At 36.1% G+C, this 19,633-nt stretch overlaps 3 protein-coding genes across 6 annotated transcripts; 2 read left to right on the plus strand and 1 right to left on the minus strand.

Annotated features, from left to right (window-relative positions):
* Window positions 1-1,981: 1,981 nt before the first annotated feature.
* LOC110851564 (solute carrier family 25 member 44) lies at window positions 1,982-5,920 on the plus strand. Its single transcript, XM_035853062.1, has 9 exons — window positions 1,982-2,278; window positions 2,386-2,574; window positions 2,672-3,159; window positions 3,312-3,499; window positions 3,597-3,619; window positions 3,736-3,838; window positions 3,915-4,099; window positions 4,175-4,302; window positions 4,380-5,920. The coding sequence occupies exons 2-9, from the start codon at window positions 2,565-2,567 to the stop codon at window positions 4,569-4,571; spliced, it is 1,317 nt and encodes a 438-aa protein (XP_035708955.1). The 5' UTR covers window positions 1,982-2,278; window positions 2,386-2,564; the 3' UTR covers window positions 4,572-5,920.
* Window positions 5,921-5,943: 23 nt separating this feature from the next.
* On the minus strand, window positions 5,944-9,422 carry LOC110851565 (myeloid differentiation primary response protein MyD88). The gene is made up of 8 exons (XM_022099411.2): window positions 9,079-9,422; window positions 7,769-8,001; window positions 7,408-7,610; window positions 7,228-7,323; window positions 7,021-7,148; window positions 6,739-6,907; window positions 6,422-6,628; window positions 5,944-6,329 (listed from the first exon to the last, which is right to left on the minus strand). Exons 2-8 carry the CDS (start codon window positions 7,924-7,926, stop codon window positions 6,049-6,051), a joined length of 1,242 nt encoding a protein of 413 aa, XP_021955103.1. The 5' UTR covers window positions 7,927-8,001; window positions 9,079-9,422; the 3' UTR covers window positions 5,944-6,048.
* Window positions 9,423-9,665: 243 nt separating this feature from the next.
* On the plus strand, window positions 9,666-19,591 carry LOC110851332 (guanine nucleotide-binding protein G(q) subunit alpha). 4 transcript variants are annotated; one of them, XR_004835161.1, is made up of 11 exons: window positions 9,666-10,389; window positions 10,699-10,883; window positions 10,979-11,142; window positions 11,262-11,390; window positions 11,483-11,486; window positions 11,573-11,698; window positions 11,779-11,861; window positions 12,031-12,101; window positions 12,189-12,296; window positions 12,366-13,405; window positions 15,718-19,591. XR_004835161.1 is itself a non-coding variant. In XM_022099072.2 (10 exons), exons 1-10 carry the CDS (start codon window positions 10,269-10,271, stop codon window positions 12,446-12,448), a joined length of 1,074 nt encoding a protein of 357 aa, XP_021954764.1. In that variant the 5' UTR covers window positions 9,666-10,268; the 3' UTR covers window positions 12,449-19,591. The 4 variants fall into 4 exon arrangements, 2 of the variants coding, with proteins under 2 accessions (XP_021954764.1, XP_021954765.1); XR_004835162.1 differs by having other exon boundaries at window positions 12,366-13,374; XM_022099072.2 differs by having other exon boundaries at window positions 12,366-19,591.
* The last annotated feature ends 42 nt before the right edge of the window (window positions 19,592-19,633 follow it).

The following is a 19,633-nucleotide window of genomic DNA, read 5'->3' on the forward strand; positions in this document are numbered from 1 at the left end:
GCCTTCTTACCCCTTTGAACAGCTTATAAAGAATGCACGAGATTTTATTAAGGAATAATGAAAACCATTAGGCAACGACGTTTGTTTATGGATATGGCAATAATAATAATCAATATACGTTCAATACATACGTTACACGTTCGAGGAAATGAATGTAGCAACTAAATATAAGTTGTACCAAAAACGACGGCAAGGACACAACTTTATCAGAACAACCATTTGAAATTATAAAGTGAGAAATTCATGTACGTATTTTAGACTGACTTCATGACTGCAGACTTTTTAGCGAGTACATAAGTAATGCGAATATTAAAATAATAGCTCAAATTAATGTTCTGATTTTGACACGCCTGAGTAAACGAGGAAGATCAGTTGCTCAAGACGTTTGGCAATTAATGTCGCCGTGTAATCGTGGGGCAAATAGAATGTAGCATTATTTATTGCTATTAGTCATACAAACATTTGTTAACTGTTGTTCGTCATCGTAATATTTTTTGTCGCAAGTTCCCCCCCCCCTCCACCGTCATCCCTTTCCTTGTGAGGTTTGGTACGTTAGTTATTAAGGTTTAGAAAATTGATACACTTTTTTATCTGCAGAGTCGACGTAGAAAAAAATGCTTTCTACGTCGTTTCGCATGGATTTGCTAACGATTTGCTAAATAAGATATACAAATGCAAAAAAATGCGATTCTGAGGATGATGTAAGGTCAGAGAAGATGGAAGAATTCGATATGTGTCTGGAAATTTGAGCGTTATTTATTATTGTCAATGCAATGATTTAGTTTTCTTATTTAGATTCGTATGTTTATTTTTCTCTTCTTCGCCTTCCCTCGTTTGCTTATGAAGTCCAGAAAATATAATCTGTTACTTCTTACGAGTTTGTGTGTGTGTGCTTTTATTCTAGATAAATTCTTTCACGATATTCTAATGCCGTGTAACGGAGCTTGCACTGTGACTCAGATAGTTAAATTAGAATAATGGCAGGAATAATGGAATAATGGAATTGCTGAATAAAGTCAATATGTATTTTAAACTTATCCGGTCGATATATTGATGCGGCTCGGATTTCCTAAATTCCTACGCTCCAACTGGTTTTACATAATTTTATCCGCATTCAAACCATTGCATGCAAAGATTATTTCAGATTTAATGCTGATTTGTACCTGTTTTACACATTAGATTAAACTCTGGAATCTTCCAAACTTGTGTGTTCTTGTTATGTTTCTATTTTAGGATCATGCTAATTATTAGTATTCCAGTCCAATGACTTATTTTGCAGCGGACAATGGTTTGCCCCTTTCGCGAGGGTATTTAAGGGCCAGGAAATTTGTAGATATCGTCAGTCTTTCTTGAGAGGTCTGTAGGGAGAAATTGCCCGGTTGGGGGACTTTCCAACTTCACCGGGTAATTTCATCCAGATAGGCTTTCTCTGTCATTCCACCATTACGGAACCTCCATTTTCTTGTCCTCGTTCCCACCGGATTTTTGCTGGTGACCTCACAGAGATTGATCCATCTTTGGTTGTCTAGCTCTATGACAGTTATTTGAAACCATAAAGCTAGGTTAGCAAAGATAGGTCGGTCTCTTTTCAGCAAGAAAAGAAGCCATCAGTTCCTGACCACTACTTCACCAATTCTGAAGGAACTAGAGGTTGCGATAATGGACGAAAGCCAGTTGCTCATTTCTACTAAGTTATATTTAGTCGAAATGTGCATCTGGATAAGTTATCACAGCCTATAGTTCTCGAGAAGGGGGAACAAACTCGTCGCTGGACTTTGGACCGTGGTCAAAATCGTGCCCCCCTCCGGACCTCAGGTCGTGTAGAGTCACCTTCAGGTTGAGCATTAGTTGGGTGTCGGTCTAGACCATGTCGACAGTTTTCATGACTAGATCGTACACTCGACTCACGCTCAAACCGAGACATTCAGCAAACTCTACTTTCACCTTGAGATGCGAAGCAGCGTGTCGGGTTGCCCTTGTCCCCGCGTAACTCTCGAATTTTGAACATCTGACTAAACTCCAGAGTTTTTATGTTGTTGTCGTCGTTTCTGAAAATTTTTGAAGTGCGCAAATTTCGAGACGTTATTGGTGCTTTGGGTTGAAATTTGGCATGTTTTGTGACACAGTTAGTCTGCTAATTGTGAGGTTGTCGTCTTTGTCAAGTTTAAGCCCCTCTTAAGAAATTCTTGCCAGTCACCGAGTATATAGAGATACATCATCTTATCACTTATCATCATCCATCACCATATTCTTGCGTAGTAGATCCTGTAATGACATTGTAAGTTAAACTTGGACTTTGCTAAATTATTTCTTGGGCAGAATTGATTATCTGAAATGAATATGTAAATTGAGGTCATTATTTGCATTATTTACTTTATTGTCCAGGTTGTAAGAGGAAATAAGGACTGAAAAAGTAAAAACTGCAGTCAGCGGAGCCAGCTTTGCTTTTCCATCATTTCACCTTTTTCGTGGTGATTGCGGTTAATGGTGGTGTTGGCTCCGCTGTCAATTTTTGAAATTGGAACATTTTAAGATTCTTTATAAGCCTCTGGTAGCTGGTGATAATGATTACTGGTAAGAGTAAATTGTTCAATATTTAGTGTTAAAATTGTATTTGCATTTTCACATTTTGCATTGCTAAATATGCGTCTTGGGTTCAATAATTATTCAGCACTCACAGAGTTGTTGGATAAGGTGGACGTGTCGAAAAGCAATATTTTTTCGCGTCCAGCATTTCTGACTCCCAGAAGTCCAATGGGATTATTCATTCGTGCATCGATGGAAGGATTGAATGATGCAAGTTTTCCAAATCACAACGCAGAACCCACATCCACGTATGTCTCGGTGGGAAGTACCTTCTCGACCCCTCAGCCACACGTGGATCACACAACAAATCATGGTCTCCCAGCGCACAAGTCATCCACAAAAAATATGATTCTTGGCTTCAGTAATCCATTCAATTGGAAAGAATGTACGGCTCCAGGATGCAAAGAAGGAGATTCGGTATTGACAAGATTGGCTCCTTCTAGCGAAACACAAATTCAAGTTATAGAATGGAATATGATGGATATGAAGAAGTTTTATCCCCTCAGCATGGTTAGCTCGTTTTTCATCAGATGTGTTCTATATCCTCTCACCCTCGTCAAGACAAAAATTCAGGTTAGTCCATCCAAATTACAGATATTAAATTGTTAAACACGCTAAACAATCTGCTGGAAGAAATGTCGCAATATCGTATCTAATGTGGTCACCAGTATTATTATTTTAAATTTAACTGATCTGTCAATCCGTCATTGTTTTTTTGATTATAGATTCAAGAAAAGGCCAATGTATACAATGGAACGATCGACTGTTTCAGAAAGATTTATCAAGGAGAAGGAATGCGTGGGCTGTATAAAGGTTTCTGGATCTCGGCTTTTCAAATTGTATCCGGCGTATTCTACGTCTCCACATACGAAGGAGTTCGACACTCCTTGTACCTGCGTGGTTTTAAGGATAGGTAACAAAAATTAATATAGCGACATTAATCAGTTTCAATCTATTATTAGCAAGTTTATTTAATGTCATTACTTTCATTTTTATTTAATTCTTTGCAGCCATATCCGCGCTTTGATAGCAGGTATTAAAAATAATAATTTGCATGATACATTACAAATCTAGCATGCAAATCGTATGTTAAATTACATGTAGTAAACATGTAAATATAACGTCTTTAAATAATGTAAAAATTTATAGGAGGATGTGCTTCCGTTGTTGGACAAACAATTATTGTACCTTTCGATGTCATTTCACAGCACATGATGATTGTTGGAATGAGGCAGAACAATTTACCAGGAGGGTAATTAATTTTGATTACATACTTACAAATAATATTGTAATATTACTTTCATAAACTGAATGTTTTGGAATTTCAGGAGCGTTTACAACCCTTTAGGTATACAGTATGAAGGTCGTACAAAAGTTGAAATCACAAAATCTATCGCTAGAGAGATATATAGTCGAGACGGATTTCGGGGTTTTTATAGAGGCTATTTTGCATCACTAACGACTTATGTTCCTAATTCTGCTTTGTGGTGGGGATTTTATCAAGTATATCAAGGTAAGTGACTGCTGGTTCCTTGTTTTTCATACCCTTGACAGATTGTTAATGCGCTCTCGCTTTTTGTTGTTTCAGATGAGTTGATAAAGATTGTTCCTACTGGTTGCTCCCACTTGGTCGTACAGTGCATTTCAGCGATGCTTGGTGGCTGGACTACGACTATCATAACAAACCCTCTAGACGTATGCCGTGCTCGATTGCAGGTTTTTTTGCAAGCTTAACAAATTTCATTTGTACGCGTACAGTTAGCTAATGATTTGAAAACATTTTATTTTCCTAGGTTCAACGTCTGCCTTCTTTCCCGAAAACGTTTTTAATGTTGTGGCACGAAGAGAAGTATCGGATTTTTACAAAAGGACTTTCCGCGAGGATGGCTCAATCAGGGGTATTTAGTACCTTCATAATTTTCGGATACGAGTCTATAAAACGATTCAGCGTAAACGAAGACTATAGAGATATTGTACGCTGGTAGCAAAAGACCCCATTCGTACAAATAGCATCGATATTCAATTACTATACTTAGTCTCTGTATCGTCTGCGTCCTTGTCGTCAAAATTACTCTTATTGGTAGCTAAAATTAATGATATGTCTGTGATTAAATAACTTAACCAAATAGGCTCATAAATACAATGATCCACTAAACTGGCAAAAAATTACAACACAATTAGAAATCTCTATTTAATGTCGGGCTGGTTTTCCGAATGTAATAGTATAAATGAATGTCAGGGTTTTTTTTGGTTATCTGAAATTTAGTCGGTGTTTATTTCGTTTAAGGAAATCAGTTGCAAAATTTCAATCACATTTAGTATTTGTTTATCATCGGTCACAAAAATCGTTGAGCATACAATGGTGCCATTCATGATCGAACTTGAATGAGTTCTAATGAATTTCGACAATAACTAAATATGTTTAATTTATAGCTCGCATATTCCCATAAAAATGATAAAGAAATATCGGACAATTCAGTGAAAACTAAATGTTGTTAAAAATTGGTAGTTAATAAATGCGTACATTTCCATGTACTCTTGTTTATTTCTAGTCAATTTAACTAATCTTTTATATAGAATCAAAACTGCTGGTCACTGTTAAATTAAGCTTAACTTATGTTTAACAAAAAATACTGTTATTTAATGAAACGACCAGCGAGAAATTGCATTTTGATGTTAGTTAATATATATTGGTTGGCAATACATACGCAGGTTAAGCCCATTAGTTAGTCATCATGTAAGTAGTTTTAATTTATATATGAAATGTTCAACTGATGTAGTCTTGAGTTCTCAATTAATTAATAAGTTTCAAAAGCACTTACTGCCTTGCTCTTATACTATTTCTTTATTTGTGTTACTTAGCCAGTTATTGTTAAAAATGATTTGTTTGTCAAAGGAGAAAGGAGAATAGAAACTCGGTTCGCTAAATACTTGCGAAGTAGTCATGAAATAGTGAGTTATTTAAGACAACCACAGCAAAAAAGCAGATTACTATCTTATGCTATGATTAAGTATGTTATAAAGGTGTGTGTCATCATGCAGTATAGCTCAAATTTTCCTAATCATACTCAAAGTACTAGAAAGTACTTTGGTATTGCCATGAACTGAACTGGAAACTCGACAAAAAGCTCTTTTTATCATTAAGTTTTACGTATGTGACTGATCTGAGAAGTAGAAAGGGACGTGTGTTAGTTCAAATTTGATTTTCTTGGATAACTTGTTGTTGTCTTGAAAAAGGTTCTGGTGACATTAAACTTATACTGTCAACTTATGTCTGTTTATACTGATATGTTATGCTCCGTGAAATATAAACTCTCCGCTGTTATAAACACAGGAAAAAAAAACTAAGCAAAGTTATTGTGTGGGAATCATTTATTAGCATAAAATAGTTGTCTATTAATACGGAAAACGTATACACCAAGATTGAGCACAAATTATCACAACTTGCATTTCATTTTACCACTACTCAGGTATTGCTTGTTTATTCTCAACGAGGCCTTTTTGTTTATTTTTTCCTTTAATTGGGTTCTTAAATTTATACCACTTTTTCTTCTTTTCTGAAGATAAGAGGTGGGTGTTGGAGTTGATGGAGAAAGTATCGGAGCTAATGCTGTTGTTCCCTTTGATTTTTAATTTTGACATATCCGCTCCAGTAGCAAAGTTATAGGATGGAGGCGGAGAATCAACAGAAGGATCCTTGGGCACCTTCTTTTCCGAGTCCCACCATTTGAAGGCGTCATCGTCTATCATTTTAGAATTTCCATAATTTTCAAATTGAACTAAATTCACTCATATATATATAAGTTAGTAAGTTATATTATCTATAACTACGAACCAGAAAGTGGTCCTACGAGTTTTTGACTAGGTGTGGAGGTAGAAGTAGCAACATCTGACCTGGGTGTTCTTATAGATTGGCTCAATTTGTCCCAAAAATTGTACAATGTTCCTGAACGCCCATATTTAATGGAGAAGGCATAACGAATACTTGGTGGTAACTGGCACTCTTGATATACACATGGGACTATCTTCCGTGCTCTTGATTCTAAAAATACAATGAACAAAAATCGTATTTGTTAATTAGTAATAAAATTAATTATGAAAGTAAAGTATTTACAAAAATAAAAGTGTGTAAAAATTAACATAAACACAAACCTAAAGCAGAAGCCTGAGCGTACGATATTAAAAAATTGTTGGCAGAGCTTTTTAAAAAGTTTGGTGATAATATCACAAGAAATCGGTTACAACGCTCTTCGATAAGTCTTCCTATCACTTCATTTTCGAACATAATGCCAGGGAGCAAGTCTCTATCTTTAACGCATAACTAAAGTTTAAAGAAAAAATAAAGAAACCAAAAATCACACGTAAAGCCAAAAATTGTTATAAGAAATAATTTCAAAAATAAAGAAAAATTAATTGTAGTCGTAATTTATTTACCTTGAGTTTATATTCTTGTTCTAATTTTTCGATTACTTGACCTGCAAACCCTGAATCTTCATCAGCAAACAAAATAAATGCGTCGTATCTTGTCAAGGGAAGATTTTTATGAATCCTTTCACTGTCCTCTACAAATTTCGTAAGAAATCATGAGCTCATACATAAATTTACATACATCCCATCACTCTAAATTTATAATTTGTCTACCTATTGTAATAATACTATTGTCATACGCAGGATTCATTTGTGCGGTCGCAGTTGATTGTGAATTCTGTGCAACTTTGTACGCCTCTGCATCACTAGCTGAAAATGTTATAGGCATATGTTTTTCCATTACATCAAATTACAAATTAATTTGAAGTGTTCCTTCCAAAATACACAACATACCCAACAACGGATGAATGTCATCAACCACATCGAATCGGTCAATAACGGCTAAAAATGCTTTCAAGTCGCTAAATAATTTGCATTGTGATTCAGGCGATTTGCACCATTGCTGTATCAACTGTGCCATGGGGTCTTGCTTGGTATGAAGAAATGAAATTATCTCGGAGGATATTCCTGCCAATTCTGCTAAACCACGCCAATCCCTGTAATTAACATATAGTAGCAAACATGTTTAAATTCTACGAATAGTTTGTCAATACTTTTGAGTGACACATTGAGTGACACAGGGCGAAAACAATGAAAACATGCTGCATGCATGCACATATACATGATTATTTTTTTACAAGTAAATTGGCCTCACCGAGGTAAACCATTTTCTGTAGGAATAATTTTTATGGGATTCAGCATAGTTGAAAGCATCGTTTGTGAAGATGGGCGCAGAGCTGCCACTGGAGCATCAAATTCGGCAGATGCTGAGGTGACATTATGTCTTTCAGGATCATGGCCTGCCATCATCATCTTCCAATTTTTGAAGCAACGCCACCACCAGTCATGAGTAAATTGAGCTGTTTATTCATTCAGTAATGGGAACATCTAAATACGCAGAAAGAAAAAAGAAAAGCAAAATAATTAGTTTGCTACTTGTTTAATTTTCCAAATGTCAAGGATCACAGTGTGCATAATAACAAGTACATATGTATACGTATGCAATATACACGTATGGAGGATGATTTGATTTATATGTATGATTGACTAATATGTATAAAGCACAGGATTTAATGAAAAATCTTATAGAAATTCTACTAGCCGAATGAATAGTGTATTTAAAATTGTAATTTAATTTCATGAGTAGGTAGAAAGGTTGAACTACATACATACATACACAGGCAGGATGATGAAGGGGTTGCTATCTCATGTGAATGCGACTTTGAGAGAAATGAGACCAAATGAGAGAAATGTCAAACTTCCAGGATAACTTTTAAATAAGTAATATTTCAGTTTACGCGTGGGCAAGTAGCTCATTAGCAAATTTTCTCAATCCGAATTTAATTTAGGAAAAGCAATTGCGTGTTTTGGCATGAAAACATCAACATCGTACCACCACATCCTCCTCATGTCCTATTATATGTCCTTGTAAGTAGTCAGTACAAGTAGTTCTAGTCGTTGTAGTCAGTGGTGGCGAAGAAAGAACCTTCAACAACATTGGCCTTTGCTCCTGCTTTCTCTTTCTCTCATCATCTCATCATTATCATGTACATACAACTTGGAAAATAGATCACCACCACCACCACCACGACTAAATAGTACTAACAACTACTATACTTTCCCAATTAATGTGATAAAGTCCCTTTGTACAAAATTCCGGGACGTGGTGGAAAACAAGAAGCAAATGAGCGTGCAAAGTACATCTGTATAGTATAATTTGCGAATACTCTGAATTGTTGCAAATCCGCTCAGATTACTTTTTCCTCTTTTATTCCCCTTCTTCTAATTAGTTGGGTTACAAAATGGTTTAAAATAAATGTGCCGACAAGGAAGCAGCAACAGCAACAGACACCTGTTAGTGCTTTCTCCAGGGAGAAACCAATTTCTCTCGCTTTCTCCTCACATTTTCCAGAGAAGGAGTGAATAATATCAAATTTGAAACGTTATTACTAGAGAAGAACGTACCCCAGTGGAAATTTCTTAAAGGGCAGATAGTCCTCGGATTCCATAATGACAAGTAATGGAGTGGGTGTGGGGGGTGGGTGGTAGTGTTGAGTAGGTGTGCTTTCTCTTTTGTCCTCGTCGTCTTTTTCTTGGTTTTGTTGGCCGTGCAACCAGTTGTGTTGTTGGTTTGGTGCGATATCCTCCCAATGCATTGCTACTGCCTATATACATAACATTCTCTCCTTCAACGTGGTGGTGGCATTGAGTGGAGAGTTGGTGGTGGTGGGCCGAAACTGCTAAACCCACACACGTGAGGTGAGGAGAAAGTGGTCGGGGAGAAAGATGGCCTCGTCTCACCGCTTTCTCCATCCATCCACCACCACCATCCAGGCAGTGCTCCCACTTATTCTCCACACACACACAGCCCGACCACTCTCCTCTGTCAGGTTGAGAATGTGTTATTGTGCGAGAATAGAAGAGGCAGAAAGAGAGAGAGAGTCGTCGAGAGAGAGAGAAAGAAAGAGAGAGTTTCTGTGCCATTCCATCTGCCGCGCTACCCCCCACCGCCCCATATTCCTACACCACAGCTCACTAAAGGCAAAGGCGGAGTCTCCCATAACACGTAACACCACCAACTAATAACTCCTACCATTGTGCATGTATGTGTATGATGCTGGATGTGTGTGGTTGGACGAGAGGGTGATACTGCCCGTGCTGAAGAAAGCCCATCTCTGTTCTGTCTGTACTGCTGGCTGGGCCGGTGCTAGTAGAGTCCTATCTCCAAGTGGCTGGGAAACATCATCTCTGTTTTCCGTGTAAAAAGAAGGAGAGTGAGTGAGTGTGTATATATGTAGCTCTGCTGCTGCTCCTGCTCTCTGATGATGATGGTCGTGCTACTGCTTAGATAGGAGTCAGACTGCCACCACCACCACCACTTCTTGTAATATTGAGTAGAAGGCGAGAGTAAAAGTAAGTAGCAGTGTCGTGGATTCATCCAAAGGAAAAAGAGAGACCGGTCGGTATGACGAGGACTTAAGTCGCCCTTCTACCCTCTTTTTGATGGCCCGAGTCGAAAGTGTCCTCTTCCACTGAATGCGTGTGTGGGGTGTGTTTCATCTGTGACCGTTTGTGTGGGTGTGGTTACCACCACCACCACCGCCGCAAGCAGCCGCCGCATCAGTGTTGCACAAACATCACCATCATCAGTCATCATGATGGCGTGTTGTCTCTCGGAGGAGGCCAAGGAGCAGAAGAGAATCAATCAGGAAATCGAAAGACAACTCAGGAGGGACAAACGGGATGCGAGAAGGGAACTTAAATTGCTGTTATTGGGTGAGTTTGTCGCCTAGTTCGACGACGACAAGGCAAAAAAGTAGGGTGAGACGAAAATGAGATTTGAGAGAGGGTGTGAGGAGTATTTGGTTTGTTTGTTTATCTTGTTTTACCTGCGAAGAGAAGAGACGACGCCTGACCGTGTGGGTGTGTGAGAAATAACATTGATTCTATTTAGTCTTGGTCTGTCTGGACTGTTATTTTTAAAAGAGACCATTGTTTTGTTGAGCTATCATCATTGGCGGAGGATTCGAATATGTACTACGTGCTGGTATTGTGTTGTAATTAATGTTTTCTCGTTTCCATCAGGTACCGGAGAATCGGGTAAATCGACGTTTATAAAACAAATGAGAATTATTCATGGGTCCGGATATTCTGATGAAGATAAGCGCACCTTTATCAAACTGGTATATCAAAACATCTTTATGGCAATGCAAGCCATGATACGAGCGATGGAGATGTTAAAAATCCAATATTCAGATTCGTCGATGATAGTAAGTTTGAAAAAAGTGAATGCGACAAAAAACTTAGTCATTCTCCTAATTGAGTTCGAGTGAATATGTGACCAATTCTTTTTCTACTACTTTTGGTGCTACAGGAAAAAGCGGAACAAGTAAAAGCGGTTGACTATGAAACGGTCTGTACATTCGAATCACATTACGTTGAAGCCATCAAAGCCTTATGGGGCGACGCTGGTATTCAAGAGTGTTACGATAGGAGGAGAGAATACCAATTAACGGATTCAGCCAGATAGTAAGCTCCTTTTTTCGTGGTTTTTAGATTTTTCCAAGATTACTATAGCTCGGGTTTATATTTTTGGATTTATTAAACATATTTTAACTGGAAACCACTTTGTCCTTGTAACTTTATAGCTACTTAAGTGATTTGGATCGAATCGGTTCACCCGACTATTTACCTACGGAACAAGACATCCTTCGAGCTCGAGTTCCAACCACCGGCATTATTGAGTATCCCTTTGATCTCGATTCCATCATATTTCGGTATATTTTTTGTCTAACCCAAAAACAATAACATGTATTCCAATAAGTTATGCCTGAAATTAATGTTCGTCTATTTGATTTTTATTACACAGGATGGTAAGGAAACTTTCTATAATGGGACAATATATTTTCGGTAAGTACTGATGTGGTTCCTTTTCGTTCATGGTTCATTCTAATCCTAGGTGGACGTCGGTGGTCAGCGTTCAGAGCGTCGCAAGTGGATACATTGTTTCGAAAATGTAACTTCCATTATCTTCCTTGTGGCTCTAAGCGAGTACGATCAAATTTTATTTGAATCAGATAATGAGGTGAGCATACTTTCACTTTCCCCTTATTTGAATAGAGACATTAAGTGTGGTTTATATTGACGTTTTTATTTCTCTTCTAGAATCGAATGGAAGAAAGTAAGGCCTTATTCAGAACCATCATAACGTATCCTTGGTTCCAACACTCTTCGGTTATCCTGTTTTTGTAAGAAATCAATTTATATGTTTTAACTAACTGAATGCACTAATATTAGTTTGGCATAAACAAGTATATACTGAGCAAGTAGTTTCACTTAATTGCATATTGATACGTACATCTCGATTGAAGTTTCCATGAAGGATTTGTATCTATTCATGAGTTTATTTTATTGCAGGAATAAAAAGGATCTATTAGAAGAAAAAATTATGTATTCACATTTAGTTGACTATTTCCCCGAATATGATGGTGAGTATGAGTATGAGTAACACTACGTATGAATACCATGTCGTGTGATATAATTTTTAAATTTTTGTTAAAAAACCTGTATTATAGGGCCACAACGAGATGCCATTCACGCCCGAGAGTTCATTTTACGAATGTTTGTCGATTTGAATCCTGACAGTGAAAAAATTATATACTCCCATTTTACTTGTGCCACAGGTAATATATTCAATCAAGAGTTGGGTAAAGAAGGATTTTAATTAACCAATTTTGTATTTGTGTTTTCAGATACTGAAAACATCCGTTTTGTCTTCGCAGCAGTGAAAGACACAATTTTGCAGCTGAATTTAAAAGAGTACAATCTTGTATAATGGCCCACCTGAAGAGTTATGAATGATATCTGTCCACTGTCAAACAATGCATGTCCGTACATACCACCACTCAAGAGAAAGCAGTGTTTGGTTATGGTTAAGTATGTACGTGTATATGTGTGTATGTATGTGTGGTTAAAAGTTCAACAATTGGCGACCTGGGATGATGATGACGACGACGACGAAGCAAGACGACAGGTGATGTAGCCGTCTGGTGTTTGGATTTGAAGAATATTAAACATCTACTTCTCTCATCATCAGAATCAAAACTCGGGAAATTTAAAGTCTAAATTCAACAAGTCGCACAAATTCTGTCCTCTTCTTCTTGGAAAGCAAGCAACTATTTAAGGAATTTACGACTACACACAAGTGTTTCACACACCCAACTCAAGTGTTGAGAGAAAGTGGCAGTGTTAACCCATCGCGATCATTCATGACCGCTGCAAAAAAAAACAAAAAAAAGAACAAGCACAAATGAACGCACCAACCAACTACAACCACACCTCAGGAGTTTGAGTGAAAAACAAAGTGTATACATAATATATTGACACTTAGTTGACTGTTGTTTTAAGTGAGAAGAACTTGATACTTTAGACTTTTTTACATGATGAAGAAGCTTTATCTCATGCAACTGACTAGTCTTTCTTTCATCCGTTATGGTTATAGTTCGCGAGAGATAGTGGTGAAAGTAAATTGTAAGAGTGTTGTTTGTGGTCCTTGTGAAGAAGAAGAAGAAGAAATTACATTCTACTACTACTTCTACCACCACTACTACTACATACTACGACTATTACGACGACTACTACCACACTCTGCTCCAATAATAATCCTACTACTCTTCTGCTGCTTCGCCGGGTGTGGAAAAATTTCACCCGTTGATTCTAAAACTTGACGAGGATTTGTTATGCTGTTCATTAGCGTTAAACGTGCTGGAGAGAACCGCACTTGTGTCATTCTGTATCATTGCTGCTGCTGCTGCTACCAATTATTTGCATCAATCATCGTTGTTCAATCAATTTCAGTTGAAATTCATCGTTAGTTTTCTGGAGAAAGCTACTACAAAGCTACTAACCTACATTCACTATAAATATATGAATACATACAGTGCCTACATTCTCAGCGCCCTGCTTGACAGGCTTTTTTCTCTCTCACTCTCTCACTCTCTCTCCCAAATTCAACGCTTCTTGGTTGTTGTCATCTCGATGACGATGATGATGACGAAGAACAAGATCAAGAAGAAAACTTCAATCATACATCATCATCATCACGATCAACACTTTCATTCTTCTTTTCGTTGTCGTCTCCAGTACCTCATCCGACACTATTACTTCACTGCTACTTCTACTTGTACTTCTACTTGTGCTACATACAACTATGAGCGTCCCACTGCAATTTGTGGACACTTGTCGCCAACACCACCGCCAACCATGTGTGAGTTCCATGCTTCTACTACATCTTGTTGCTACACCCCTCCCCCCAAAAAAACAACATGTTTCGTTCCGTGGACGAGAACAACTACTAGTGTCAAATTTTTAAGTCTCCTCCTGGCTTTTCCTATTGAATCTCCGGTTCTATAATTCTAAAAAAAACTTAATGTATTTAATGACAGATAAGAAACAAGAAATGAACGGCCACTTACATGAGATGATGTAGGGAAGTCAAATCATTATATTTTATTTAAACAAAAAAGTCAATGTAGGTCTGACGAATCCCATAATATTCCAACTCTTGTAACCAAACGACTGTACTGCCACTTTACATAAATTTAACTATAAATTATGACTGGTCAAGTCAACTTATCTTACTATACTACTACAACTACAGTTTTTACAATTACGTACATTCAACATTCATTGAGCATTAGCATTTACTGCTCTACATTTACATATAAATATATATTTACCCACTACAGGCTTTTTATTAATTTATTAGTTCTACTCTTATTAATATGATAATCTCCGTTTTCTGTAATAAGGGAACCTTTACCCTCATATGAAACTATCTTCAGAGCCCGATAAATAACATCAACCGAAGATGAAGCCAAATTGCAAAAAAGGTAGAGATTCCCTTAGATAGAAATACATCCTTGGACTTTTACTGCTCGTTCATTTCATACTTTATTTTGGGTACAATTCGTACATTTTTATTATTACTACATACATATTATTTCTCTTTCCCCTTCAGTTATTGCTATTATCCAACGACAACCTAAATATATATATTCGTTCACGGGCTCCGTGCATCTCTGTCTGTCACCTTTTAACATACTCGACAACCAAGGTTATTATTTTAACCTTGCTTTTCCACTGTTACTCAACAACTGGTTCTTCTTTTTACAACAAATAATAAGATGTATAATATTCACACGGGATTGATAACACTTGATTCTAATACAGTGAGCAAGCCATGATTATGAGACCACCCTTTTTCCCGAGAGAGCTCTCACTCAAGTATGTATACATCACGGTATGATCTATTTGTTGAGTGGAGCAAGCCAGTTGCATGCAAATGCAATAATCTGTTGTTTTTTCCATGTATTTCAATTAACTGACAAAAATTCCTTATCTTAAATATTATTCGTTATAATCCACCTCATTTTTTGCGCTGCCTATCAAATACATTTCCTTCATTCTTTATGAGAAAAAATATTTGCACACTCGTTGATTATCTGTCAGTGACGATGACAACGACACCATCTTCTATTATATATATACAAATATATATATGATATAATTGTACCGTCGTCGTGTAGCCGTTCTTACTTGCAGTTTGTCATGAAAGGTCAGGTCAACGCCATGATTGAGGTCATCGTGATGTTGCATTCATCATGTCGTGTTTCTTGATGCATCCTTAATTTCTTCATCTGAAAGGAAAACTAAGGTGCGAGACAACATTGGAAAACTGCATAGCACAATTAATAATATGTAGGTAATTTCTATGATAAGATGCGAAGGCACACATTTTTATATTTCTACCAAAACAAAAAAAGTTGCAAATTCCTTGTGAATTATTTTAATCTTGTAATCAATAAGGTTACAGCAAAGTTGAATATTACGATATATATATATATATAATTTATGTTGTTGTTGTTGGTGGCTAGATGATGATGATGATTGTTGATGATTGATAGATGAGAGAAAGAAAGAGTCGGACTCGGTTTTGTATGACTTTTGACTGGTCTGTTTTAAAAAAAATAACAAAGCAACAATGATACACAGACATCTGCCTTCTCCGCTGACAAACGCCAATAAGTTTCCATTTCAAATTAGGTTTCGCCGCTTACTATGTTACTACAATGTGTGTATACAAAATTTAATCACGTTCGATGCCGGCCACTGTTTATTTGTATGCAGCAAAACCCTTCCATTTTTTTATGTTCAGTCACTGTCAAATCCACCAAACCGATTAATGCTATGCCATGTGCTATTTGCCAACCATAATTGATTTGTGTAGTGTGAAGTGTGTGTACAAGATATTTATCTTGAGGGAAAAAAGTGTGTGTAGAATGAAAATCAAAGAATTTTAATAACAATTGAATGATTATTATTACATTATAATAAAGAAGACGGCGATGATGATGAGTTCTATGTCGTTCGTGTACAACGAAATACACAAGCATTGCGCAAATCATATTTATTTATTATTTATTTTCAATTTCTTTTGGGCAAGCATGTACTACTATTATACATAATTAGCGTATTTTTACCATTACTTTTCTACTGCCAAATCAAGCACAAATTTATTAATGTGTGTGTTTGTGGATGTGATTCTGTTATCATTTTTGTGCTATTTAATAACGCCTTCTCTATAAGATTCACTTATTTAATGGCCTTTTTATATTCCGTTTTGCTACATGCTGTCCTCAAATTGTCAATCCCAACTTTGTGTTCGCTTTACACATACATCAAAAAAATACATACACAGTACAGTACGCACAACAACACGTCTATCAATAATATCTTTACATGAACTCTTTCAAATCTGTTCTGATTTGCACAATCATTGATAATAGTCGTTTGAAATTAGTTGAAATTGATTAAATTAACACCAAATAACAACTTTACATCACCTCGGTTAATTGGCGGCATTAAAAATTCTCGCTTATCTTTGCATAATAATAGAAATAATAATATACGTAGATTAAAATACAAAATGACTATTTATAAGTATTTTTTGTCTTTTATTTCTACCAAAAAAACTGCCAGTTTTAGAAAATGATAGACGAAAGTTTTGGATTGATTAAAAATGCACAATATTACGTGGTCTATAAAAAAACTAGGAAGAAAGTTGCTTTATAAGAGAGTGCTCAATTGAAGAAAAAACGAGAAAATTGTTTTAAAATCATGATAAAAAAACTTAATTTGCTGATCAGCACAGTACCAGATCAGATTCCATTAAAAAAACCCATGTAAATATCTCTTCATTAATTTTTCAGTTTTCTCTAATAATATTAATGACCACATTATCTGAACGATATTATACTGCAATATATTTAGGAGATAGTAGAAAGAAACCCATTTTTGTCATCAGGAGAAAAAGATTTTTGGGAGAATGACATGCACTGCATTTTGTACTTTACTAAATCCAGTTTTGGGAGCTGAGCTTGTTAGCTGTGTTATATGTTGTTGTTGTATGGAAATTAGTCTCTTTTACATATTAAAAAATCGTGTTGAATATGAATTACAAAAAATTGAGGACGGAACTTAAAAAACCAACAACAACTTTTACGTGACGCATACAATACTACCTGATAAATACTTGTTATGATACACACACATACCAAAAAACTAACTATTTATTGGGCATTGTACATAAAGCATGTACTCAATTTCGAGTGTTAAAGTTGCTGAGACCCCTCTCAGGATTGATGATATAAAAAAAAAGTTGTGGAGGGAGGGCCAACCTCGGTCACATGCTTTATGTTCAATCCCTCATTACTACACGTGGCATTTTTCTTCAAGGAAACAAGCGGTCTACTATCTTTCCCGGTCGGTTATAATAATAAATATAGTTAGCTAATTATTCACAATTTTTTCCTTCTTTTTACAAAGAAAGCCACGTCCATTTAAAGTGCATTTAAATCTTTATACTTTACCAAGGCTGTTGCTTTTTATTTTTATTTTTATTTTCCTTTATTACAATTAAACAATAGCGCGTACTAAATTGGAGATTCTGCTGCTGGCAAAAAGGTGCGAAAGTTGATAAAAAATCAATACTCCGTCGATACCCAAAGACAAAAAAACATCACTACTAACCAGAACCACCCCGCATTTGCATAATATTTGTGACCTGATGATCATCCTTTTCATTCCGCTGGTTTATTCCTGAATAATTTCCCCCAATTGATTTGGAATAGTCCACTCCCACGCATAATGTCGTGTTTATTATTATGAGATGATGATGATTCGTTTACTTAACACCACCACCACCTCCATACCAAAGCTTGCCAATAAACAACTAATAAGAAATTATTATGTACCTATTATTCCGCACCACAGACACGGATAGGAACAGTGAGCGTTAAAAAAAGCCAAAGAATTTCGGACGATGATAATACACACACTACGTTTTTTACATACTTGTACTGGAATTGTGGAGTCATGGAATGACAGATAACAGGGAAAAAGAGAGAGAAAAAATGAGATTTCATTTTTCCACAGAGAGGTCTGATTCATCTACACAATAATTTCCAACCCGACTCTTGGTTTGTTCCGATTCAATGTAGCCTTCTGTACATAAACTTGTTATCTTTCTGCACATTATTTACTTCACACCGCATTTTTTCCCCAAAACCTCAAAGAACAAAAACCAAATCTAAAAACCAAACCTGTGTCCTAAATATTAGTCATTCAGCACCATTGTTGAATTTTATTTTAGTCAATATGCACATATACCTATTTACATCGATGTAGCCGTTTGTGTATCATCGCTTGTTGCAGCAGCAGACCTTTATTATTGCACGTGCGTTCATCAATTCATTTTGGTTTTAGTAGATAAGCTAAGACCAAGAACATATATATAAATATATACCGTAAATGAGCCCACTGATGATCTATATAAAGAAAACTTATTGATTTGAGGAAATCCTAAATGATGATCACGTGTCGATGACTGTACTACTTTGTCTACTTTGCATTTCATGATTTGAGAGGAAGGAGAAGGCAGTGAATTTTGTCGTTATGTAGGGATGATTTTTTTTATATAAAAAAACTAGGTAAAAATGTTTAAACGTAACAACAACAACCAAACCAGACCGGACCAACAAGTACTGTGGTTGTTGATGATGGGTCGTCGGTAAGGTAGGATAAGACTTTTTATTAATGTATAACATTTGTTAGGTAGGCTAGTCCAGTCCGGCTGTGAACATGTGACTACAACATATACAACTGACTAAGAAGATAAGTTATGATACTCAATAAAATTTTCTACGGTGCCATGAAATTCTAAGTAAAAAATACGGATAAGTTGTTCTTCCCTAATCTAGTGCGTACTACGTATAGTTTAAATTATTGATAGGAAGTATTGATGATTATATAATTGGGCAGGCAGGAGGTGTACGTACATAGGCTACACTAACTAAGATTCAGATCTATGTACTTTGACGACTTGCCCTGCTGATGAGAATGAAACTTATTGTGTAATCACAGATGATGTATCTTCGGTACATAGTTAACTAATTTACTGATTATTTATAGTTAATTGTATGCTCCTATTATAAATGATAAGTTAAAGGCCATTTATGCTACACACGACACAAACTCATCATCCTGTATTATATACATAAAAATATATATATCCGTACTACTGTTATACATACTAAACTATGAGTACACACACAATGATGATGATGATAAGAATTAATTAAGTCTAAGGGATGACATGTTGTGTACTAGTACCACTACTATTACTAAAACACTACTACAACTACTATTGTTACTAGTATACAACTACTACTACTTACTACTACTACTACTACAGTTAACTAAAGTAAGTGCTTAGGTGATGAAACAGAAGTACGTGTAAGTTGATTTAGCATATTTATTACCATTTTGTTTCTGCTATTAAGATTATTTAATTTAGAGCTTAAGGAGGTTTGTAAATATAATGATGATTATTAAACAGAATTTCCTCCATTAAAAAACATGACAAGAAGAAGATGCGATGATTTCGTGTTCACTCATTTTA

Source organism: Folsomia candida, unplaced genomic scaffold, assembly GCF_002217175.1.
Source record: "Folsomia candida strain VU population unplaced genomic scaffold, ASM221717v1 Fcan01_Sc006, whole genome shotgun sequence".
Lineage (NCBI taxonomy): Eukaryota > Metazoa > Arthropoda > Collembola > Entomobryomorpha > Isotomidae > Folsomia > Folsomia candida.